Raw genomic sequence first — 25,776 nt, 5'->3', positions numbered from 1 at the left:
TTGGTTTAGACAGGCCTGTCCAGCTGTGTAGAATGTCGACGTGTGTTTTGATGTGCTTTTAGCTTATGGTTCATTCAAGGGCAGATTTGGGTTTGAGACCCTAAGCTACTGAAGGTAATGGGGCCCTTTATATGTCCAGCTGTCCTTTGTCAACAACAAATTGCCGCTGTTTTTTGTGTTGAATATATGCTATATGGTAATTTATGGACCTAATAGCTCTCCAAAGCCTGTTGCTGTGTGTAGATTTTATTTTATTTGTTTCTTATCTTTTATTTTGGAAATGTACATCCAGGTTTTTTTTCTTTAAATATTTTGGGCGCCCCCAAGAGAGTGGGGCCCTAAGCTATAGCTTGTTTAGCTTGTACGTAAATCCGGCACTGGGTTGATTTAATTATTGCCTGACCCATTATTCTAACCATTTTAACAGATAGTTTTATTGTTGGTGAGCCCCTTTGAGGTATTTTATGACGTAAACGACATGCATGGAAACCAGCCAGACTAGCATCTAGCTTTGACCAGGGCCGTGGGACAGAATCCTCTGCTGTAACCAAAGGAAGCAGGCCAGCTTTGAGCATGAAGGACTGCCCCCCCCAACTTGCATTCTCCGCCCCACACACTTGCATCCTCCATCCGAGGCAGCTGCCCACCCCTGCCTGTTGGCAGGGCCAGCTTTGCTGATAGGCCTCAGACGCCCTATCTATGGTCCTCCCTCTCCCACAAGTGCCACTCAGTGCATCTCAGGATCAGGACCACGGGCTCCTTAGCTGCAATTGCACCACCAGATTGTGTTGTAATATGCTATAGTTGGGCATTTGAGGCCATAATTTGGGGCTGATTACCTTATCCTTCTCTTGTTGGTCACTCAAGTTTGTAAATAAATATATAAATCTCTCTTTCACACACACACACACACACACACACACACACACAGAGAGAGAGAGAGAGAGAGAGAGAGAGAGCTGTTTGAATGGGAGAGGGGAGGGAAACGCAGCTACCCACTGAGTTAATTCTATAATAGCAAATATACTGTACCTCAGGTACATTTTTCTTAAATTCCCGGCTGAGTTCAATTAAATGTTTATGAGAATGCTCGCTTTCTTCCTGCCGTGCCGCCAGTTCGGAAGCAACAGAATTAAGCTCCTTCTGGAATAAAACCAAAACAGAACAGAACAGAACAGAACAGAGAGAGAGAGAGAGAGAGAGAGAGAGAGAGAGAGAGAGAGAGAGGAATGAGTCGTGGCATTTTACCCCTTGTATATAATGCATAGCATTTTCTGAAGCGAGCCGTTTCACACAACTGACTCGAAAGGCAAAAAGATGGACACTGTCAGTTTATGAGGTTTTTGCACTAACTGGCGGTGGAACATCCAACGATGGCACATTTTGAATTTAGGAGACAGAGGCACCCAGTCTCCTTGGGCAAGCAACAGGCAACAGTCATTTGCCCCCCTTCCCCAGGAGCCAAGGGCAATTGCAGAGGGGGGGGGTTGCAGCTTCTGTTGCATACATCCACCCATTTACTAACGCCCTCCCCAAGAAATGAACACCCCACCTTTCATGTTTAAAGAAACCTCAAGTTGGCTCAGAGTAGGAAAAAACAACCCCAGAAACATGCATAAACACTACAATTGCCTACACCCCCCCAAAAGTGATCTCCATACCATGAACACAGTCTTTCTCAAAGGAGATATTTGAGGCCGAGCTAAATGTAGGTTGTTGCCTTACTCCTGGTTTTCCTTTAAAGTAACTGTTATTGGTTTTCTTACATGTATAACAAAATATAACTAGACAAATATAATCATAACACGCACAAACGCAAATCTCGCCAGCTACCAGGTTAAGTATTCATGTATTTGCAATACAGTGGTACCTCGGGTTAAGTACTTAATTCGTTCTGGAGGTCTGTTCTTAACCTGAAACTGTTCTTAACCTGAAGCACCACTTTAGCTAATGGGGCCTCCTGCTGCTGCCGCGCCGCCAGAGCACGATTTCTGTTCTCATCCTGAAGCAAAGTTCTTAACCTGAAGCACTATTTCTGGGTTAGCGGAGTCTGTAACCTGAAGCGTATGTAGCCTGAAGCGTATGTAACCTGAGGTACCACTGTATTCGTTCCTCCTACGTTATTTGGTCAAGTTTGTATGGAATTCACATCCATCCACAACAAGATCATCTTCTCTGGCTAAAGTATCCATAAGTGCACATGGTCTTGTGGCCCCTAGAGGGTCCCTTAAGTCAGCTGAGGGGACGGTGGGTGGAAAAGGAATTCAGTTTATTGAAAGACACTTCAGTGGAGACACAGGTTGATTGAGATCACAAAACCTGCGCCCCCGGGCATTGGGGGGAAGCAGATATTTATACATATTGCAAATATACCTGAGCTTGTGCCTGATCCCTATAAGCTTCTTAATTGGCCATAGTACTGTGGGGGCAGGGTGGCGCAGGGTGGCGCTGTGGGTTAAACCACAGAACCTGGGACTTGATGATCAGAAGGTCGGCGGTTCGAATCCCCGCAACGGGGTGAGCTCCCATTGCTCGGTCCCTGCTCCTGCCAACCTAGCAGTTTGAAAGCACATCAAAGTGCAAGTAGATAAATAGGTACCACTCCAGCGGGAAGGTAAACAGCGTTTCAGTGCGCTGCTCTGATTCACCAGAAGTGGCTTAGTCATGCTGGCCACATGACCCGGAAGCTGTACGCCGGCTCCCTCGGCCAATAAAGCGAGATGAGCGCCGCAACCCCAGAGTCGGTCACGACTGGACCTAATGGTCAGGGGTCCCTTTACTGCGGGGACAAGGCATGCCACATCCAGATTTGTCGGGATGCAGAGGATAGCATATTTTGTAGGCCCTTTTCACTAGCATGGGAAATATATGGCCACGTGTTCTAGGTCTCCTCTAGCAAGACATTGACTCCTTTTCCAATTATTGAGGGTGTTGTGGTTGCATACACGGGAACCGTGACAGTCAAGCTGCAGGTCGCATGTCCCTGCCTGTCAAAGGGGAGAGATATGGGCCAGTAGTGCTCCTTCCTTCCCTGATTCTGATGCTGTGGGTGGGAGATGGGGCTGGGAACAGCTGTTCAGTAGGTGATGTCCTATACATGTCCTGCCTTGCCTCACCTCAATAAGGATGTTGCAGATTTGGGAAAGGTTCAGAAATGGGCAGCCAGCCACAGTGATCATGGGGATGGAGCGAGTCTCCTGTGAAGATGGGATACAGCGTTTGGAGCTTTTTAGCATAGAGAAAAAGCAAGTAAGAAGTGACAGGGTGAAAGTTTATTAAATCATGCAAGGCATGGAGAAAGTGGAGGGAGAAAATTCTCTCTCCTAACACTACAGAGCCAGTGTGGTGTAGTGGTTAAGAGCGGTGGACTCGTAATCTGGTGAACCGGGTTCGATTCCCCGCTCCTTCACATGCAGCTGCTGGGTGACCTTGGGCTAGTCACACTACTCTGAAGTCTCTCAGCCCCACTCACCTCACAGAGTGTTTGTTGTGGGGGAGGAAGGGAAAGGAGAATGTTTGCCGCTTTGAGACTCCTTCGGGTAGTGATAAAGCGGGATGTCAAATCCAAACTCTTCTCTTCTTCTACAACTTGTGGGCAGTCAATGAAGCTGAAGGCTGGAAGGTTCAGAACAGAGAAAAGGAAGTACTTCTTTGAACAGTGCAGGCTTAAAACTATGGAACTCCCTGCCACAGGAGGCAGTGATGGCCACCAATTTGGCTTGAGATGAGAATTAAACAAATTCATGGAGAAGAGGGCTATTGATGACTACTAGCCAGGAGGCAGTCAAGAGATGAGCCCCCTTTGGCCTGATGCAACAGGGTCTTCCTATGTCTTCAGAAGTTGGATGGGAGCCTTTTCCCCAGATAGGCAGGGGAAAGTCTTGTAGTCCTTAGAAAAGGTAACGGCAAAGGACCCCTGACAGTTAAGTCCAGTCGCGAACGACTCTGGGGTTGCGGCGCTCATCTCATTTTACAGGCCGAGGGAGCCAGCGTTTGTCCGCAGACAGTTTTTCTGGGTCATGACTAAGCTGCTTCTGGCGAACCAGAGCAGTGCACGGAAACTCCATTTACCTTCCTGCTGGAGCGGTACCTATTTATCTACTTGCACTTTTTGACGTGCTTTCGAACTGCTAGGAGTTCGAACTGACAGGAGCTGGGACTGAGCAACGGGAGCTCACCCCATCACGGGGATTCGAACCGCCGACCTTCTGATCGGCAAGCCCAAGAGGCTCAGTGGTTTAGACCACAGCGCCACCTGTGTCCCTTTGTAGTCCTTAAGCACACACATACAGCCTGTGGTCCAGGCCTTTTAAGATAGTGCAAGCCAACTACAGCAGGGCTGAATATTTTGAACAGAGGAGAATATATTAAGCAGCCAAAAAATAAAATAAAAATAAAATCTAGATTAGAGAGCTTTCTATGTAAACAAATACAGATGGGGGTTCAAATTAACAGAGCACTTGGCTGATCAATATTCTTAATAACCCCTTCCCTTTTTTTCTTTGGTAACTGTAAGAAAAACACAGCAAGAGTGTCAAAATAGTAGAAGAGCACCATATTGCATTGTGTGATATAGTTGTTGTTGTTTTTAAGCTCCAAGTCCATGCCATCACCAGCTGATATATATCAGAACAGGAAGAAGGCATCCAAACGATAACTTACTTATGCTTTCAAGTGTTCATAAATAAGGTTTCAAAAGATCTAGATGGCTTTTTAATTCCAGCAGAATTTGGGGCAGGGGTGATGAAAGCGCCAGGATTGAGTAAACTGACCTTTTGTGTACAGCTCTGTAAATCAAGCACAGCTCACTTGGAAGTGCAGGGAAATGTTTCATTAAAGAATTATGGATTCATATCACGCTGGCTTTGGAGGGGGACAGACCGGCACGTGTGAAACCCATTAAGGAAATATGGAATGTTAGATTCTTCTTTTTAGAACGCAGAAAAGGACACTATTAGAAAAGAAAGTCCAGGAACATCAGGGACAGCACTCAAAAGGATAGCCCACGGCTGCCATGATGTTGAATATTTTAAGGGGTGCTTTTCATCAAAGTCCTTCCCCGCATTCGTTGCTGTGCTACTTATTCTTTTCTTTCTTTTTAAAATATTGATTTAAATCACAAAGGCTGGATGGAGGAGGACTACGGTTCCTCTGAGGCTGGTGCAGGGCGCAGAGGCCCGCCTGCTTGTGGGGGCAAACTCCTGCCAGCCGATAACGTAAGAAGAGCCTGCTAGATCAGGCCAAAGGCCCATCTACATTTCTGAGCACAATTCAAAGTGTTGGTGCTGACCTTTAAAGCCCTAAATGGCCTCGGTCCAGTATATCTGAAGGAGCGTCTCCACCCCCATCATTCTACCCGGACACTGAGGTCCAGCGCCGAGGGCCAGTGTGGTTTAGTGGTTAAGAGCGGTAGACTCGTAATCTGGTGAACCGGGTTTGCTTCCCCGCTCCTCCACATGCAGCTGCTGGGTGACCTTGGGCTAGTCACACTTCTATGAAGTCTCTCAGCCCCACTCACCTCACAGAGTGTTTGTTGTGGGGGAGGAAGGGAAAGGAGAATGTTAGCTGCTTTGAGACTCCTTTGGGTAGTGATAAAGTGGGATATCAGATCCAAATTCTTCTTCTTCTTCGTCTTCTGGTTCCCTCACTGCGAGAATTGAAGTTACAGGGAACCAGGCAGAGGGCCTTCTTGGTAGTGGCGCCCGCCATGTGGAATGCCCTCCCACCAGTTGTCAAAGAGAACAACAACTATCAAACTTTTAGAAGACATCTGAAGGCAGTCCTGTTTAGGAAAGCTTTTAATGTTTGATGTATTACTGCATTTTAATATTTGGTTGGAAGCCGCCCAGAGTGGCTGGGGAAGCCCAGCCAGAGACACAGCCTTATTTAACCCTTATACATACTGTAGATCACAAGCTTTGATGTGGCAGCTCCACAGGCTTCAGGGCTATGGCAGGAGGTCCCCTCTTTTCCAAAGAGTCTTCAGCCCAACTTTGACATATGGTCGTACCTTGGTTTTCGAACAGCTTAGTTCCCGAATGCTTTGGCTCCCGAACACCACAAACCCGGAAGTGACTGTTCTGGTTTGCGAACTATTTTTGGAAGCCGAACATCCGACGGGGCCAATCAGAAGCCATGCTCTGGTTTCCGAACATTTTGGAAGTCGAACAGACTTCAGGAATAGATTCCGTTCGACTTCCAAGGTATGACTGTATATGGCCAATACAAGGCAGAAGGTTCTTACTGAAGAGATTTAAACAAGGGATGGGCAAATCTTTCAATCCTAGTTTCTCATTCTCTGTGTTAACCTTCAGCCCACGCCATTTCCACACCAGTTATGGTTTTGTTTGTTTTAAGAAGGAAGTCCTCACAAAAATTTGCCAGCATTTTTGTGTTTGTATCCTGCCCCAAGGAGCCCAGGATGACAAAACAGTTGAACAATTTAAAGTCAAAACAAAGCAAGCATTTTTAGTTCTGGCAACAGGACCATGGATGCCCTACAGAGGGAGGCTTACCTGCCCCATCTCTGCCCACCTTTCTGAAGGCTGGTGGTACCTTATCACCTGTACTACAGCTGCTGTTTTATACGCTTCTAGAAGTTGAGTGGTTGCTTTATCCATACTGTTTGTTCTGATGTGGTATTTATTAAAAGTAAAGGGACCCCTGACCATTAGGTCCAGTCGTGGCCAACTCTGGGGTTGTCGCACTCATCTCGCTTTATTGGCCGAAGGAGCCGGCATACAGCTTCCGGGTCATGTGGCCAGCACGACTAAGCCGCTTCTGGCGAACCAGAGCAGCGCACGGAAACGCCATTTATCTTCCCACCAGAGTGGTACCTATTTATCTACTTGCACTTGATGTGTTTTCAAACTGCTAGGTTGGCAGGAGCAGGGACTGAGCAACGGGAGCTCACTCAGTCGCGGGGATTTGAACCGCCGACCTTCTGATCGGCAAGTCCTAGGCTCTGTGGTTTAACCCACAGCACCACCCGCGTCCCTCATGGTTTTTATTATGCTTGTTTACGTACCGTAAGCCAGCATTAGGGTCCCCTGTAGACCCAAACGCCCGAGATTAAAAGCAGCAAAAATTACGATATTGATACACTGGGCTAAAGACATTGTTTATAATATACAGTTAGAAGAATGGGAGAGGTTATCGAAGGATGGTATCAGTTTTACTGCATGCAGTATGCTTAAAGAAAATGTCATGAAAATGATGTATAGGTGGTATTTAACACCAGTTAAATTGGTTAAAATGTATAGAACAAAAAATGACGGTTGGAAATGTAAGGAAAATGAGGGTACTTTTTTCCACATGTGCTGGACATGTAAAGAGGTAAAAGCTTTCTGGGAGATGATATATAATGAGTCAAATAAAATGTTTAAAACCACTTTTGCTAAAAAACCAGAAGGTTTCTAAAAAATTGTTCTTATATGCAACAACTGCAGCAAGAATTTTATTAGCCCAGAAATGGAAACAGCATGAAATACAGTGGTACCTCTGGTTAAGAACTTAATTTGCTCTGAAGGTCCTTTCTTAACCTGAAATTGTTCTTAACCTGAGGTACCACTTTAACTAATGGGGCCTCCCGCTGTCGCCACGGCACGATTTCTGTTCTCATCCTGAAGCAAAGTTCTTAACCCAAGGTTAACTATTTCTGGGTTAGTGGAGTCTGTAACCTGAAGCATCTGTAGCCTGAAGCATCTGTAACCCAAGGTACCACTGTACCAACAAAAGAAGAGTGGCAGATGAAGATGATGGATTTTGCAGAACTGGCAAAACTGATGGGAAGAATCCTGAACCAGCAAGATCAAGTATTCCAAAAAGACTGGAACAAATTTATATTACATTTGAAAGACAACTGTAAGCAATTAACATCATTAGCAGGGTTATCTGAAGATTTGTAAGATGAATTAGTTACCTATTCAGGTTGAGTAATTTAATATTTTAAGTCATGATATAACAAGATTAGGAAAGGAAGTGAAATGCAAAAATGCAAAATTTTATTTAGGCGGGAGGGAGGGAAGTCGTTTAGGCTCAGCTGAGCCAGGAGATTTAGTAAGAGGATACAATGTTATGTATTGTGATTATATGTAAAATTAATAAAAATTATTAAAAATAAATAAATAAAAGCAGCAAAAATGAACAAAGCAGGCTTGTGCGGGATAACATTACTACTACAGTGGTACCTCAGGTTACATACGCTTCAGGTTACATACGCTTCAGGTTACAGACTCTGCTAACCCAGAAATAGTGCTTCAGGTTAAGAACTTTGCTTCAGGATGAGAACAGAAATCGTGCTGCGGCAGCGCAGTGGCAGCAGGAGGCCCCATTAGCTAAAGTGGTGTTTCAGGTTAAGAACAGTTTCAGGTTAAGTACGGACCTCCGGAACGAATTAAGTACTTAACCTGAGGTACCACTGTACTACTACTACTACTACTACTACTACTACTACTACTACTAATTTATAATTTATACCCCTCCCATCTGGCTGGGTTTCCCCAACCACTCTGGGCGGCTCCCAACGAAATATTAAAAACACGATAAAACATCAAACATTGAAAACTTCCCTAAACAGGGCTGTCTTCAGATGTTTTCTAAAAGTCGGGTAGTTGTTTATTTCCTTGACATCTGAAGGGAGAGCGTTCCACAGGGCGGGCGCCACTACTGAGAAGGCCCTCTGCCTGGTTCCCTGCAACCTCACTTCTCACAGGGAGGGAACAGCCAGGAGATCCTCGGAGCTGGACCTCAGTGTCCGGGCTGAACGATGGGGATGGAGATGCTTCTTCAGAAAACCTGAAGCTGAACTCTGAGCTGAACTGAATTTGCCTCCCCTCTCTGTTGTTGTTGTTGTTTAGTTGTTTAGTCGTGTCCAACTCTTCGTGACCCCCTGGACCAGAGCACGCCAGGCACTCCTGTCTTCCACTGCCTCCCGCAGTTTGGCCAAACTCATGCTGGTAGCTTTGAGAACACTGTCCAACCATCTCGTCCTCTGTCATCCCCTTCTCCTTGTGCCCTCCATCTTTCTCAACATCAGGGTCTTTTCCAGGGAATCTTCTCTTCTCATGAGGTGGCCAAAGTATTGGAGCCTCAGCTTCAGGATCTGTCCTTCCAGTGAGCACTCAGGGCTGATTTCCTTCAGAATGGATAGGCTTGCTCTTCTTGCAGTCCATGGGACTCTCAAGAGTCTCCTCCCCTCTCAACAACCCCTAAAACAACGTACAAACTACGTCACCTAAAGTGACTACCTTGTGCGAGGGCCTTGCTGGCCTAACAGAAAAAACCGAGCCCAGAATCCTGCACCTCAATTTGTGGCCATTGGTCCTTGGGCCATATCCGAGTTTGATGCACCCTTTAGCTGCCACAGGTGCTACTGAAGAGAGACCTCCTGTTCTTTAAAAAGGAATTGTCTTCCCTGGATTGTGGTGGTCGACAGGGTGGGGGGAGGTGACATGGAGAGTCCCGGTGTCACGGCCATGTTTGCGATGCAGGGCAGGGTGAGACAGGCCGCAGCGTGCAAGACGGATGGCGGTGCACATGGCCTCTCGGCAGACAGGCTGGCTTCCAGGAGCTATCAATCATTTTCCTGCGTATTATGTAAATTCTTGATGCTAAAGATGTATGGAGTCAATTACCAGGGGTCACGGCTGGGTGTTAAATTCGTACTAGGAAGCTCCTCTCGGTCTCCAATGAATTTGAGAGAGATTGCGAGCTTTCCGCCTTTTATTGGGCCGTATAAATATTTCACTGTTAGATATAAAAAAAATTTGGAGAAAAAGCAGATAAAAACCGAATCCCCCCCTGTGTATACAGACTGAGACAAGGAGTAAGAAAGCGGGAGTCAGCAGGTTTTTTAATGGCCTTGCAGCACGACCCGTGAATGGCTTGATTCGGGGTTTGTTTTGTTTTTAGCTCTGGGTTTTGCAGTGGGCAAGGCAGGGGTGCAGTGGACAGCCTCACAGCTTCAGCTGCCTTGATTCAGACAAGTGTGTGAGGCGGCAAAGTCACCAGGCCATCCCCAAATGGTGGGCCATAGGGCAACAAAGTGGCGCAAGAGAGCAACTACAGACCCACCAGGAACAAACCCATTAAAAGTTTCCAAACCCAGAAAGAGGTTGGCCGTTGCACCCCTTCAGGGTATGCTAACCGTCAGCCCAGCCCGCAGATGGTTACACTGCACCCCTCCTGTTCAACTCTGGGCAGTGCCGGATTTATGTATAAGGACGTGGGTGGCGCTGTGGGTTAAACCACAGAGCCTAGGACTGGCCAATCAGAAGGTCGGCGGTTCGAATCCCCACCACGGGGCGAGCTCCCGTTGCTCGGTCCCAGCTCCTGCCAACCTAGCAGTTCAAAAGCACGTCAAAATGCAAGTAAATAAATAGGTACCACTCCGGCGGGAAGGTGAACGGCGTTTCCATGCGCTGCTCTGGTTCGCCAGAAGCGGCTTAGTCATGCTGGCCACATGACCCGGAAGCTGTACGCCGGCTCCCTCGGCCAATAAAGCGAGATGAGCGCCGCAACCCCAGAGTCGGCCACGACTGGACCTAATGGTCAGGGATCCCTTTACCTTTTAAAAAGGTATAGCTTAGGGCCCCACTCTCTTGGGGGCCACCAAAAAAATAAAAGGGAAAAAAATCCTGGATGTTCATTTCCAAAATATTAAAAACAAATAAACTAAAACCTACATACAGCAACAGTGTTTTGTGTTGTGTAGGCTCCCATGATGTAAGTAACGAGCCCCTCCTGCCCGCCTGCTCCCTAAAATATTACTGGTTTCAGTTCAACAATTACTTTGATAAAATACATATTTTGTTATGTGCAAATGGCTTTAGATACCTAATAGGTCCATAAATTACCATATAGCATATATTCAACACAAAAAACAGCGACAATTTGTTGTAGACAAATGACAGCTGGACATATAAAGGGCCCCAATAGCTTCAGTAGGTTAGGGCCTCATCAAACCTAAATCCAGCCCTGACCCCTAGGTAGGTTTGGTTCAACTGCTGGGTAGGTTTGGATCACTCAAGTCATTCAGAGAATACTGCCCACTGCACCTCTGCAAGATTTGCTGCTCTGGGATTACTTCCTTACAAAGAGGATGGCTGGCCAAAGTAACCTCTCATGCAGAAACAAAAGCATTCGGTTCCTTTGAGGGTAGGCAAATCTTATCCACCCAGAAACAGAACGTTTTGGTGTGAAAGTTAGACATAGTAAAGGTAAAGGGACCCCTGACCATTAGGTCCAGTTGTGGCCAACTCTGGGGTTGCGGCACTCATCTTGCTTTATTGGCCGAGGGAGCCGGCGTACAGTTTCCGGGTCATGTGGCCAACATGACTAAGACACTTCTGGCGAACCAGACCAGCGCACGGAAACGCCGTTTACCTTCCCGCTGGAGCGTTACCTATTGATCTACTTGCACTTTGACATGCTTTTGAACTGCTAGGTTGGCAGGACCAGGGACTGAGCAACGGGAGCTCACTCCGTTGCGGGGATTCGAACCACCAACCTTCTGATCGGCAAGCCCTAGGCTCTGTGGTTTAACCCACAGCGCCACCCGCGTCCCAGTTTAAATTCAGTGGCCAATCCATCAGCCATTAGAAACAAGGATCTGCTGGTTAATGCCGATTCAAGCTTGCAGTTCACCCACCCACCCACACATTTATAATTATATTTATATACTTAAACACAAACTTATAATTATAGTCATATATTTGCACACACACTTAAATTTATTTTCCAGCCAGGTCTCACAGATCCTGACTACAAGATCTGTTGTTACCTGTGCCAATAGTCTCCGCCAAGGACGGATACCCAGGGGTTGCTTCTGTAATCATGGGTATCCCCCTCACACACCCCAAGCAAAAGCTTTTTGGGCTCGGGGACGGTGGAAGTATGAGTGACCACAGGATCTAGGAATCAGATGATTATTGTTCTTGGGGAGAGGGAGACAACTTCAATCTATATATAAAAATTGCTATATGCTACATAGGCAATTTGCTGGGACGCGGGTAGCGCTGTGGGTTAAACCACAGAGCCTAGGACTTGCCGATCAGAAGGTCGGCGGTTCGAATCCCCGCAACGGGGTGAGCTCCCATTGACGGTCCCTGCTCCTGCCAACCTAGCAGTTCGAAAGCACGTCAAAGTCCAAGTAGATAAATAGGTACCACTCTGGCGGGAAGGTAAACGCCGTTTCCGTGCGCTGCTCTGGTTCACCAGAAGTGGCTTAGTCATGCTGGCCACTTGACCCGGAAGCTCTACGCCGGCTCCCTCAGCCAGTAAAGCAAGATGAGTGCCGCAACCCCAGAGTCGGCCGCGACTGGACCTAATGGTTTTTACCTTTACCATTTGCTGTGCCTACTTACCAAAGCCCTGGGTCTTATCAGTGTGGCATTGGGGGCCGAGAAAGCCACTGGGCCGGATGAATAAAGTTATGTGCCTGAATCTTTGGCCTTCCTCTCCAAGCTGATCAACACACACAGCTTGGCTTGTGTAATATGCTCGATAGCATCACTCGTTTCCTGACCGTGTTCATTTCTCACCCCCCGCGGAAAACCCCCCCAGCTTTCATATCTTTCCCTGGAACGAACATCTAACACGCTTGTGAAAATCACTGTCCTTCTTGAGATCCCATTACAACTGTTTTGATAAAGCTCCCAAGCCAGAGATTCCATTTTAGATTAGGGGAAGATCACAGGCGATGGAGAAAGAAGAGAATTGTCTCCAAAGGGCTGTGCTGCGCGGCCTGCCGACTTCTCAGCGAGGCGCAAGCACAGGCATTCGGGGGGCACAAGTATAGCAAGGTTCGGCTCTGGAACGCATCGCGGAGTTGCAAGATAAGAGTGCCTCTGAGCACGTGCGAAGGATCTATCCTATCACACAGTAGCCGCGACCAATCCCTGTGCACACTGAGAGCTGTAACAAAGGTGCTCAAATCTCGGTTTCAACAAACTCAACAAGCAGCATAAGAGGAGCTTTCCAAACCAGCCCAATGGGGGCCCACCTAGTCTAGACTACTGTTTTTACAGATGCCCCAAGGGACAGCCCATAAGCAAGTAGGACCCGAGTGTAAGAGCCCTCTCATCTCCTGTGGCTTCCAGCAACTGGTATTCAGAAGCACTGGTGCCTCTTACTGGGAGGCAGGATGGAGCCATTCTGGCTGGTGGCCATCAACGGGCTTCTCCTCCTTGCCTCTTAGACAAGACACTCACTCTTGCTCCCAACAGCCCCCCCCCCGACATTCTCCAAAATGAAGATAGTATTAGCTTGCTCTACCTTAAAGGGCTGTTGTATTTATTAGACTTTATGCCCTGTTCTCCTCAGCAGGAAAAGCACTGGCAGAACGCCCAGTGAGAACACAGGAGTCAGGATGGACCCTGGCAACCCGCACCCAAGACTGGCAGAGGTGGGCGTTGGGAGTGACGCCAAATCAGGCACAACGTAGCATCCTCTGAGGCAAAATGTGCCTTGCGCCTCTTTGTTTATTGTTAAGTGATCGTAACAGTCGCTGATGCCTGACTCGGAGATACCCTCAAGCGAGCAACTTCCAAACTGTGCGGCAGAGAGAAAGAAAAAGAATTAATCTCGAGTCCTGCTTGTCGGAAACAGGGCATCCAATCTTAATTGCTTCTTTAACCATTTTATCCATCTGTGTCAGGGAAGGGGGAGCATGTGGCTCTTGCTGAGCTCCAACTTCAACCAGCCTTGGGCAGCTTGACCAGTTGGGGACTGGGAGTGGGGAGTGTCGCACAAAGTACCTCTCCACCTGGCCTACGCAATGTTACGTTGACACCATGGCCTTGGTGGTGGCAGCACTCTTAGGAGTCCTAATGGTTGGTGTTTGCTGCCTCCCTCTCCCTAGCCAGTCTTTCCCAGTTGCCTTGACAGAGTCTTTAAACCTCTTTTGTTGACCACCAGCATTACGCTTTCCATTTTTAAGTTCGGAATAAAGTAGTTGCTTTGGAAGACGATCATCAGGCATCCGCACAACATGACCAGTCCAACGAAGTTGATGTTGAAGAATCGTTGCTTCAACACTGGTGATCTTTGCTTCTTCCAGAACACTGGCATTAGTTTGCCTGTCTTCCCAAGTGATGTGTAAACTTTTTTGGAGACACCATTGATGGAATCTTTCGAGGAGTTGGAGATGGCGTTTATAAGCGGTCCATGTTTCTCAAGCATACAGTAACGTTGGCAGTACAATAGCTTTGTAAACTAGCATTTTGGTTTCCCTGCAAATGTCCCGGTCCTCAAACACTCTGCATTTCAATTGGGAGAAAGCCACACTCGCAGAGCTCAGGCGATGCTGGATTTCGGCATCAATGTTGGCCCTTGTGGAAAGATAACTGCCCAGGTAGGAGAAGTGATCGACATTTTCCAACATTACACCACAGTGTTGGATTTGTGGCACTGCAGAGGGGTTGTTTTGTACTTGTTGGTGCAGCACTTTGGTTTTTTGGATGTTGAGCGATAGGCCAAGCTTTTCGTAAGCTTCTGCAAATATATTTAGGATGGTTTGGAGGTCATCCTCTGAGCGTGTGCACACTACGTTGTCATCAGCATATCGAAGCTCTAAGACTGAAGTTATGGTAACCTTACTTTTTGCTTTCAGCCTGCTCAGATTAAAGGGCTTTCCATCTGTTCGATATATGATTTCTACCCGAACCTCCCTGGGGAGAGTACAGTGGTACCTCGGGTTAAGAACTTAATTCGTTCCGGAGGTCCGTTCTTAACCTGAAACTGTTCCTAACTTGAAGCACCACTTTAGCTAATGGGGCCTCCCGCTGTAGCCGCCGCTGCCGTGCGATTTCTGTTCTCATCCGGAAGCAAAGTTCTTAACCCAAGGTACTATTTCTGGGTTAGTGGAGTCTGTAACCTGAAGCATCTGTAACCTGAAGTGTCTGTAACCTGAGGTACCACTGTACCACTGCCCAAACCAGCACTTTGAATTGGGCCCGGAAGCTAATTGGTAGCCAGTGCAGTCAGGCCAGTTTTGGTGTAATATGCTCAAAGTGTCTTGCCCCGGTGAGCAACCTGGCTGCCGAATTTTGCACCAGCTGAAGTTTCCGAACTGTCTTCAGAGGCAGCCCTATGTATAACCCGTTTCAGTAATCTAACCGAGAAGTTACCTGGAGTCAGAATCTTGCTTTTTATATGCATCAAAACTTCTGTAGCTATCAGTATTATTAAGTTCCTAAACCAAAAGGGAGCCCCGCAGTGGCAACGGCCATTCTGATTTATAGGCTAGCAATCCATACCCAGGGCTATTCACTAAGCCCAGACAACTTGACACTAAGTGGGGTTTGCGGTCTGTGCACGTGAACACTCTGTCTCACACACCCGCCCGTCCATCATTCCCCTCTTTGATCCCCATCAAGGCCAGGAGCCGGCAATCAAGACAAGGCGCCCAACCCATTGAGCAAATTAAAGCAGAGCCACATCACATTGTTCGCTCCCCAACAGACACCCATTGTTCTTGCCTCTGCAGGAGGTAAACAGAAAACCTGTCCAGCTCAAAAGAGGCCGTCATGTTTCATCTGCTCTCGTCTGAACTGTTAATATGGTGTGGCTCAAGCATGCTGGGGAGGCAGGGGTTGCCAACTTGAATAAAATATTGGGGGGGGGGGAAACACAGGTAAGCCCTGCATAATTGATCACAAGACACGGTACACACACCATGTGAATGGCTATGCCCATCAACATTGATCAGGTCCAACGTCAGCCCTTCCAAATTCTAATCAAGGTGTGGCGTTTCCATTTTCCGGGACGGGCATCAAGCCAGAATGTTTTGTCTCGGTTTTAAGAGAGAAGGAGAAATACTGAGCTTCCTAGTTTTATCAAATTTATCTGTAAAAGAGAGACTTAAGAGATGGAAGATGTGAGGAGCAGAAACAAGCCCATGAGCCGGATTTGAAGAAAATTTGCAGCTTCAGATAGACAGACAGAAAGATAGACGCAAATTCAGAGAGAAGAGTTTGAGCTTCTTCTTTTTTTCATTTTAACGTGGGGCCAATGCAAAACACCACACCAGGGTCTGGGCACCCCACAGCAATGCCCCAGCCTAGAACTGAAGAAGAAGAAGAAGAAGAAGAAGAGGAGGAGGAGGAGTTTGGATTTGACATCCCGCTTTATCACTACCTTAAGGAATCTCAAAGTGGCTAACACTCTCCTTTCCCTTCCTCCCCCACAACAAACACTCTGTGAGGTGAGTGGGGCTGAGAGACTTCAGAGAAGTGTGACTGGCCCAAGGTCACCCAGCAGCTGCATGTGGAGGAGCGGGGAATCGAACCCGGTTCACCAGATTACGAGTCCACCGCTACACCACACTGGCAAACAGCCCAACCAAAAAACCACACACCCCAGGGTAGGAAAGACCTTTTTGTGCTGGTCTGATTAGGAGTGGGGCCGTTGCCCCGCTCCTCGACATCTCTGGGTCCTTCTGATTTCCAGGCTCCATCACCTGGGCACTCAAGACATCAAATTACGACACAACCATCCGTTCCGGTGACCCACGGCGAACACCGAAAGGACCTCCCTGGCTCATTGGGGGCATCCTCGCCAAATGGATTGAACCGAGTAGGAAGGGCAATCAACATTGCGCCGGGCACAGCTGGGACCTCCCTGTGAATTATGGGTCTCATTCCATTGCATGTTATTCTACCGCAGGCAAATGCCTCCACTTCTCCTGGCAGCAGCAATCTCCTGCCCCGCAGCTCTGCTGCTCCCCTGGTCCGACACATTCCACCTCCCTGCATCCCTATCTATTTTGCTGGCTCTAATGCTTTCACTCACCCCAGCGGCAGGAGAGCCAAGCGTGCATTGTGCATTTCTCTGGTGCAGATGTATAGGGTCTGTGACAATGGCAGCGGAGGACAGAGAATGCAGATTCCGCGTCCTCAAAAGATATGCAAATCTGTTAATCAAGAGGCCTATTATTGCACGAGCTTCATGCACCAGCGGCAAGCCATTCACCAAGAAAACTGATCAAGTGCTAATAACCGATTGTGTGGCAGAGAGACATTCCTTACCCAGCTTTGCTGCTGCATTCAAAGATTTTGTGGAAGGGGGGGCTGTGTGTTAACCCAACCAATTTCTAATTATGGCAAAATTGTTCTCTCGCTCTGAAAACATCTCACCACAATCCTCCATCCGTCAAGCTGTGCAAGAAATAAATCTGTCAGAAACTAGTTAAAAGGAAGATGCTCCACTGTTTGGGGGCGCAGGAAGAGAAAGAATATTTTTTCCTGGAGGGGAGTTACGAAGGGAAGTGTTGCCATATGTCCTCTTTTTCCAGGACACGTCCTCTTTTTCCTGGGTAGAGGAGTCTTCGTAGCGATCCGCAGTTAAAAGTAGAAGTCGGTAAATGTGCCCTCATTTTTGCTCTTCAAAATATGGCGACCCTAATTAGTGACAAGCAGTGGAGACGCTCCTTAGGCTGGGAAGAGGGAAATTACTGCTTACATTTCGGAGAACAGCAGCTTTCGTTTGGGGGGGAAACAACAGCTCATGTATCTAGTCCTCACAGCTGAGCAGAAGTTAAGCTTTGGCTGATTAACATCCTAGGCCCTTTGAGATGTGTCTGTGGGAGGGGGCTGTGGGGAGGGGGCGTTATTGTTTTTATCACGTATTTTGTGTTTTTGTCTTGCCTTCTTATGCTACGAACTGTCCTGAGATCCATGCATGAAGGGCAGTATTATAAATTTAATAAATAATAACCATACTAAAAACGTTAAGGCCAAGTTAAATTAAAAGGACTCCCAAACTGTTGTTGCTGTTAAGTCTCTCCCCCCACCCCCTTTATCATTTCTGGCAACCTAACCTATGCCTTTGTGACTGAGATGGACCAAAAATGCCCCCTATTAAAGAGGCAAGATGCTCTGACAGGCCTAATTTGAGACAGGGCTGGTGAAAGACAACAAATGCAGGTGGAGAAAGGGGACTCAGCAAGCTGCCTTGAATGGCTACAAAAAGGCTATTTCTGAAAGCAGCATATGCAACAACACTCAAAAGGAAACAGAATTTAAGCAAGTAGCAGGCTTCTGCTGTAGCTTTGTCAGCTGATGGTTAACTCCCAATTTAGGCAAAGAAGTTTGTGATCAGACTAGCAGAAACGACATTTTGCTCATGACTGGGCTGAAACCCATGAAATTTTCGCAGGCTGTTTGAACTCTTTCTTTGGATGGCAGGCACCAGGATCTAACTACCCTGATCTTCGGCATGCAGGATCAGAGAGACAAGAATATAAATTACCATCGGTGAAGCTGCCTTTAGTGCAAAAGATGTCATCGTTTCACCAGGTCTACTGGAAGATGTGAAGGATGTAAGAAGAAAAGAAGGGACCCTCTCCTTAGAAAGGGTTAAAAAGTAAAGGTAAAGGGACCCCTGACCATTAGGTCCAATCGTGGCCGACTCTGGGGTTGCAGTCCTAATCCCGCTTTATTGGCCGAGGGAGCCGGCGTACAGCTTCCAGGTCATGTGGCCAGCATGACTAAGCCGCTTCTGGTGAACCAGAGCAGCGCACGGAAACGCCGTTTACCTTCCCGACAGAGTGGTACCTATTTATCTACTTGCACTTTGACGTGCTTTCGAACTGCTAGGTTGGCAGGAGCAGGGACCAAGCAACAGGAGCTCACCCCGTTGTGGGGATTCGAACCACCAACCTTCTGATCGGCAAGTCCTAGGCTCTGTGGTTTAACCCACAGCGCCACCCACGTCCCTATAGAAAGGGTTACCAGCCTCTGGGATAATGTAGCCTTCTCTGGCAATGGTTTTTTTGTGTAGGGTCATATTGATGGGAAAGGAAGCAGTTTCTCTGCCAACAAAGAACACCACTGGCAAGGCCACAGGACATCTTCCCTCTGGCTTGGCACCCATGGAAGCAGGAAATATTGCTCAGCTGGCCGGATTCGGCACAGGGGCTGCCGGCTGACAACCCCCACCTACCCTCAAGTCAAGTTTTGCTACCCGTCTTGCTGACGGGGTTGCCAAGACCAGCCAGACCAGGAGGAGCCATGCCCAGCCGTCAAGGTAAGAGCTGACATTGGCTTCCTGCCTGCCGGTTGGAGGGCTGGCAGGAGAGGTGCTTTCAGACCAGCAGGAGGAAGACGCCACAGGGCCCAGCCATGCCATTATACACTTTTATTGATGCTGTACTGAAGAAAGCTAATCAATATATTAGATTTCCAAAAGAAAGAAAAACAGCAACCGCCAGAGAGTTTTCCAGCGGGCGCTGAGAGCTTTCAACAGCACCGGCTGAGAAGCTGGATAGCATCTCCATCCGTCCGTTTCCATTAAAAGAAACGGCTCCTTCGTGTAGCTGTTAAACTGTGGAACTCGCTCCTGCAGGAGCCAGCGGAAGCCACAAACTTGGATGACTTTGTAAGAGGATTAGGCAAATTCATGGAGGACAGAGAGGGCTAATGATGGCTACTAGCCACAATGGCTTTGCTTCCGTGGTCAAATGGCTTCTGAATACCATTTCCTGGAAACTACAGGAAGGGGAAAGGGACGCGGGTAGCGCTGTGGGTTAAACCACAGAGCCTAGGACTTGCCGATCAGAAGGTCAGCGGTTCGAATCCCCGCAACGGGGTGAGCTCCCATTGTCGGTCCCTGCTCCTGCCAACCTAGCAGTTTGAAAGCATGTCAAAGTGCAAGTAGATAAATAGGTACCACTCCGGCGGGAAGGTAAACAGCATTTCTGTGCGCTGCTCTGGTTCGCCAGTAGTGGCTTAGTCATGCTGGCCACATGACCCGGAAGCTGTACGCCGGCCAATAAAGCGAGATGAGCGCCGCAACCCCAGAGTCGGTCACAACTGGACCTAATGGTCAGGGGTCCCTTTACCTTTACCTTACAGGAAGGGGAGGGGTCTCTTGTGTTCTCTTCCTGCTTGCGGGTTTGCCATTGAGGCATCTGAGTGGCCTCTGCGAGAACAGGATGCTGGGCAAGATGGGCCTGATCCAGCCGTGCTCTTCTTACCTTCTGATGTTATGTTCTAATGATTCTGACTCTTGGTCCAGTATACCTAAAGGAGCGTCTCCACCCCCATCGTTCAGCCAGGACACTGAGGTCCAGCTCCGAGGGCGTTCTGGCAGTTCCCTCACTGCAAGAAGCAAAGCTACAGGGAACCAGGCAGAGGGCCTTCTCGGTGGTGGCACCCGCCCTGTGGAACGCCCTCCCATCAGATATCAAGGACATAAACAACTATCTGACTTTTAGAAGACATCTGAAGGCAGTGTAGCTTAGGGAGGGTTTTAATGTTTGATGTTTTATCACTTTTTAAAAACTATTATTACCAATATTCTGTTGGGAGCCGCCCAGAGTGGCTGGGGAAACCCAGCCAGATGGGCAGGGTATAATTTTTATTATTATTACAGTAGTACCTTGGGTTAAGAGCTTAATTCGTTCCGGAGGTCCGTTCTTAATCTGAAACTGTTCTTAACTTGGAGCACCACTTTAGCTAATGGGGCCTCCTGCTGCCTCCACGCCGCCAAAGCACGATTTCTGTTCTCATCCTGAAGCAAAGTTCTTAACCCGAGGTACTATTTCTGGGTTAGCGAAGTCTGTAACCTGAAGCGTCTGTAACCCGAGGTTGTTGTTGTTGTTGTTTAGTCGTTTAGCCGTGTCCAACTCTTCGTGACCCCATGGACCAGAGCACTTCTGTCTTCCACTGACTCCCGCAGTTTGGTCAAAAACCTGTGGTACCACTGTATTATTATTATTATTATTATTATTATTATTATTATTATTATTATTACTATTACTACAATGGCAGCATCAAAAGGACCCTCTCCACCCTAAACTGCAGAAATGAAGAAACCTGGAGAGGTAACCAGGAGCGGCTTTTCGCATGCAATTTTTAAAAAAGAGATCATATATTTGTCGAGTTGAAAGGGGATCATAAGGGTCATCTAGTCCAACCCCTGCAATGCAGGAATATTTTGACCAACATGAGGCTTGAACCCATGACCCTGATATTAAGAGTCTTCTGCTCTACCGACTGAGCTATCCCAGCTTTTTGTGACATTGTTATTCAGTTCTGGGACACAGAACAAGTTCGTGGCTACTAGCTGCAATAGCTCCCTGCAGAGTTGGGGAGCTCCCTTCATGTTGCAAGAAAGGAGATCTCAACTAAACATCAGGAAGAGCTTTCTGACAGTAAGTGCAGTTCGACAGTGGAACAGACTCCCTCGGAGGTTGTGGACTCCCCTTCATTGGAGGTTTAAAAGCAGAAATTGGACAGCCATCTATCTTAGATACTTTAGTTGAGATTCCTGCATTGCAGAAGTTTGGACTAGATCACTCTCAGGGTTCCTTCCTCCTCTACAATTCTATGATTCTATTATTTTTATTCCACTCAGACTGCCGTGTAAACTGGCCACATGCCATTTATTATCAGTAAACGGGAATGGAGGAGAACTTTTGTTCGGGTAGGATTTCGAGCCAAACCTATCTTATTTACATTTCCTGAAGCCAATACATGAACTGAATGAAACACAGCTATCTTTTGGAATTTCCAAATTTTTAGCTCTCCAAACTTAAACCGTATACAGTCAAACCTCATGTTGTGTCTGCTCCAGGTTACGCGTTTTTGTGTTGCGTCCCGCGGCAACCCAGAAGTACCAGAACGGGTTACTTCCGGGTTTCGCTGCTCGCGCATGTGCAGAAGTGCTAAATCGCACGTGCGCAGACGCGGCACTTCGGCTTGCATCAGTTCCATGTTACAGATGGGCCTCCAGAACGGATCCCGTCCGTAACACGAGTTTCCACTGTACACAAAAAGTGCACATTTGGTGTGGGGGGGTGAGGAAACTGTGCACAGAAATCCATATACAGCCGTACCTTGGAAGTGAAACAGAATCCATTCCAGAAGTCCGTTCGACTTCCAAAACGTTCAGAAACCAAGGCACAGCTTCCGATTGGCTGCAGGAAGCTCCTGCAGCCAATCGGAAGCCTCGGAAACGCCGCCGGACGTTCAGATTCCAAAAGAACGTTTGCAAGCCAGAACACTCGCTTCCGGGTTTCTGGCATTCGGGAGCCAAAACGCCCAAGGACCAAGGTGTTTAGGATCCAAGATACGACTGTATTATTAGTGAAAATAACAAACAAAAATTCATGATGTTATGCAAAACTGCTTGCAAAAATATTAGAAAGAATACACACTAAAAAAATTTCATGAGGGCTTTTTTGTAACACACACACACACACACACAACATGAACTGAAAAGTGAGAAACTGAGATAAAGGGAAATGAACATAACACTCATGAAGATCGGCGGTTCGAATCCCCGCGACGGGGTGAGCTCCCGTTGCTTGGTCCCAGCTCCTGCCAACCTAGCAGTTCGAAAGCACGTCAAAGTGCAAGTAGATAAATAGGTACCACTCCAGCGGGAAGGTAAACGGCGTTTCCGTGTGCTGCTCTGGTTCGCCAGAAGCGGCTTAATCATGCTGGCCACATGACCCGGAAGCTGTACACCAGCTCCCTCGGCCAATAAAGCGAGATGAGCGCCGCAACCCCAGAGTCGGCTGTGACTGGACCTAACGGTCAGGGGTCCCTTTACCTTTACCTTTAGCCCCAGACAGCAGTGGTTCTCAGCACCTGGAAGAACCAGGTTGGCAAAGACTGGTCCAGGAGAACAGTGGGATTTTTTTTTAAAGGGGTGTTTGTGCAAAAGTTCTATATTTTTCCATGGGATTACCTGAACCATACCAACTATAATCCAACGATCCGCAACACAATTACCCCTAACCCCGGATAGGAGGGGGCCTTTTTTTTTCTGGGTAACACAATCCTACCAGCCAGCCAGCTGCAAAGTTTCGGGGAAAGAGACTCAGAGAGAAGAGAAACAAAAGAGGAGATTTAATAAGCAGAAAGAGTGCAGGGTGGGGAGGGAAAGCTCCCCCCCCCAGAAGTGGGGGCAAGGGGGGGTGTCTAAAGCATCTAATTGCAATCAACAGCAGACATCTGACGCAAGTGACGGGATCAGCAAAAAATTGCTGCTGAGAGGGGCAAAATCTTTGTCTAAAAATAATCAGCCATTCCGCACGCCACTGATTTTTTTCTTCCCCTTCCTCTCTTTTTGCTTTAATGGTAATCGATGCTGCAGGCTTTGAATCCCATCAATTTATAGATCTACCCCAGCTCTCTGTGCCTGGCGATTGTCTGCTGGCTCGCAGAAAGATGGGGGCGGGGGGGGGGGAGAGAGAAGAGGCTGCCATCCGGGCCCCCACTGTGTGATTAAGATAAGCCCAAACGCCTTCCATAAATTCCTTTATCAGTTTTGAAATTCTCGGCCAGCCTACGGCCTGCTCCCTTTCCAGAGAGAGACACAGATTACATACGTGTGTGTGTGTGTGTGTGTGTGTGTGTGTGTGTTATACACACAAATACAGACACACCCCTATGCACATACACACACCCTCTCTCCTCTGCCCTCGAAGATGTTTGCAGCAGTTAAAGATTAGCCCAAGCTTTCTGAGACGCCAATTTTTTTTTCTGAGGCTATCGATCAATAAATCAAATCAGAGCCCAATCGATCGTCCAATCAGAAGCGTCTGGCCGATGCATTACTGCTGGCGCCTTTGAGCCTGGTGTGGCCTCCTCTGGCTTCCATCAAAACAGGACCAGCCTGGCGGGTTGCCAGCTCTCTTTCTCTCTCCCCCCCCCCAACTTTCGCCTAATAGACTCCGCAGCACAGGAGCTCCCAGCCTGGCGCAAGAGCAATAAATTTCTCATCTAACAGCCGATCGAGAAACAAGGTGAACATCTGTTTTGCTGCAATGAAACTCGCCATGTTCTCCGGGAGTCGCAAACCGGCTCTGACAGCCGAGCCCCTTAAGGCAGCTCCCAATCGCATCTCCCCCCCCAAAAAAAAGGCAGGGAGAGGAGGGAGTGTCCACCAGTTATTTCTATTAAGTAATTTCAATACATCCCCCATTTTTCCAGCCACTCTCCTCTTCCACCCCGCCCCTTGCTTCAGCTGCAACAGAGAGAGAGAGAACAGCAGCTCGCTCTCAGTCGATAGTAAAAACCATCCTGGGACCCTGCAGTATGAAGGCAATTTTATGATACCCATTATGTAGCACTGTAACTTCATTAAAAGCTGTTTATCCCCTCTAAGCATTTCAAAGCACTTTCCCGCACCTTTAAAATGGGGACTGGATTAACTGGGAATACGAAGGCGCTGCGGAGCAAGGCAGGCTGGTCTGGGAGGCCGGCCCTGTGGTTGGACAGCGGTTCAGAGGAACAATCTGTTTATTGTTTATATCCCAACTTTTTCCCCAAGGAGCTTTCAAGCGCACCTACATGGTTTCTCCCTTCCTCATTCAATCTTCACAACAACCATATGAGGCAGGATAGGCTGAGAGCAGCTGGTCCCCAAGGTCACCCAGTCGGCTTCGTGGCCGAGTGGGGATCTGAACCCTGGTCTTCCAGGTCCCCGGGTGGCGCTGTGGGTTAAACCACAGAGCCTAGGACTTGCCGATCAGAAGGTCGGCGGTTCGAATCCCCGCGACAGGGTGAGCTCCCGTTGCTCGGTCCCTGCTCCTGCCCACCTAGCAGTTTGAAAGCACGTCAAAGTGCAAGTAGATAAATAGGTACCGCTCCGGCGGGAAGGTAAACGGTGTTTCCGTGCGCTGCTCTGGTTTGCCAGAAGCGGCTTAGTCATGCTGGCTGCATGACCCGGAAGCTGTACTCCGGCTCCCTCAGCCAATAAAGCGAGATGAGTGCCGCAACCCCAGAGTCGGCCACGACTGGACCTAATGGTCAGGGTTCCCTTTACCTTTACCTTCCAGGTCCCAGCCTGGCACTCCTGCCATTGCACTACAGTGTCTCTCTGTCTCTCTTAACATAATTTGACGTTGACAGCTTGGGCTAGCAGTTAACAAAACCCATCATGGCTGGGATGGGGAACTGGTGGCACCCCAGCATTCTCAGACTTCAACTCCCATTGCTGGCCATGCCTAGACTCCACCCAGAACCTGCTTTGGTATTGTGTGAGAGAGAACCTCTCTGAGCTGAGCAGAGTATCTTTCTCACTGCTCAGCAACGGCGTAAGAACTGCTCTGCTGCAGCATTCAGGTCCCACCAACTGCAGTCAGACCAAACGCTCCCTCAGCCAGCATAGTGAAATGAGCGTCGCAACCCCAGAGTCAGCCATGACTGGACCTAATGGTCAGGGGTCCCTTTACCTTTTACACCCCACCACACATAACCGATCACATGACATGGTGCACCCCTCTATATGAATGGCAATGTCTATCAACTGGGGGGAGGGCTCGAATATTTTTTTTGGGGGGGAGAAGCGAAGGGATCTTGGCCCCTAGGAATTGGCTCCAGTCCACCACACCGTTTGTGGCAGCAAATTTGCCCAAGTTAGTGACGTGTTGTGAGAAACGGCACTGCCTTTCATGCGTCAGTCAGCTCCCTTACACAGGTTTTTGTTGTGATCAGGAACGGGTTAAGACTCAACGTGGGTTAGCAATCAATCCCTCTCCACAGGGAACTCTGGGAAACCATAGTTCTGTGAGGGGAAATAGGGCTCTCCTAAAAACTCTCCGCAAAAGGGACACGGGTGGCACTGTGCTCTAAACCACAGAGCCTAGGACTTGCCGATCAGAAGTTCGGCGGTTCGAATCCCCGCGACGGGGTGAGCTCCCGTTGCTCGGTCTCTGCTCCTGCCAACCTAGCAGTTTGAAAGCACGTCAAAGTGCAAGTAGATAAATAGGTACTGCTCCGGCGGGAAGGTAAACGGCATTTCCGTGCGCTGCTCTGGTGTTAT

The 25,776-nt window shown here is 48.1% G+C and overlaps 1 protein-coding gene across 1 annotated transcript in view; it reads right to left on the bottom strand.

Moving 5' to 3' along the window:
- The window catches only part of CUX2 (cut like homeobox 2), a 252,429-nt gene that overhangs the window by 110,495 nt on the left and 116,158 nt on the right, over positions 1-25,776 (bottom strand). Inside the window, exon 2 of the mRNA XM_083629255.1 lies at positions 1,033-1,143. Coding sequence (XP_083485381.1) covers positions 1,033-1,143 — 111 coding nt within the window. The remainder of the gene's footprint in view (positions 1-1,032; positions 1,144-25,776) is intronic.

Source organism: Podarcis filfolensis (assembly GCF_964270895.1).
Source record: "Podarcis filfolensis genome assembly, chromosome: 8".
In the NCBI taxonomy this organism is placed as follows: Eukaryota; Metazoa; Chordata; class Lepidosauria; order Squamata; family Lacertidae; genus Podarcis; species Podarcis filfolensis.
The sequence above is the reverse complement of the archived record's forward strand: the minus strand, read 5'-3'. Positions and strand labels throughout refer to the sequence as shown.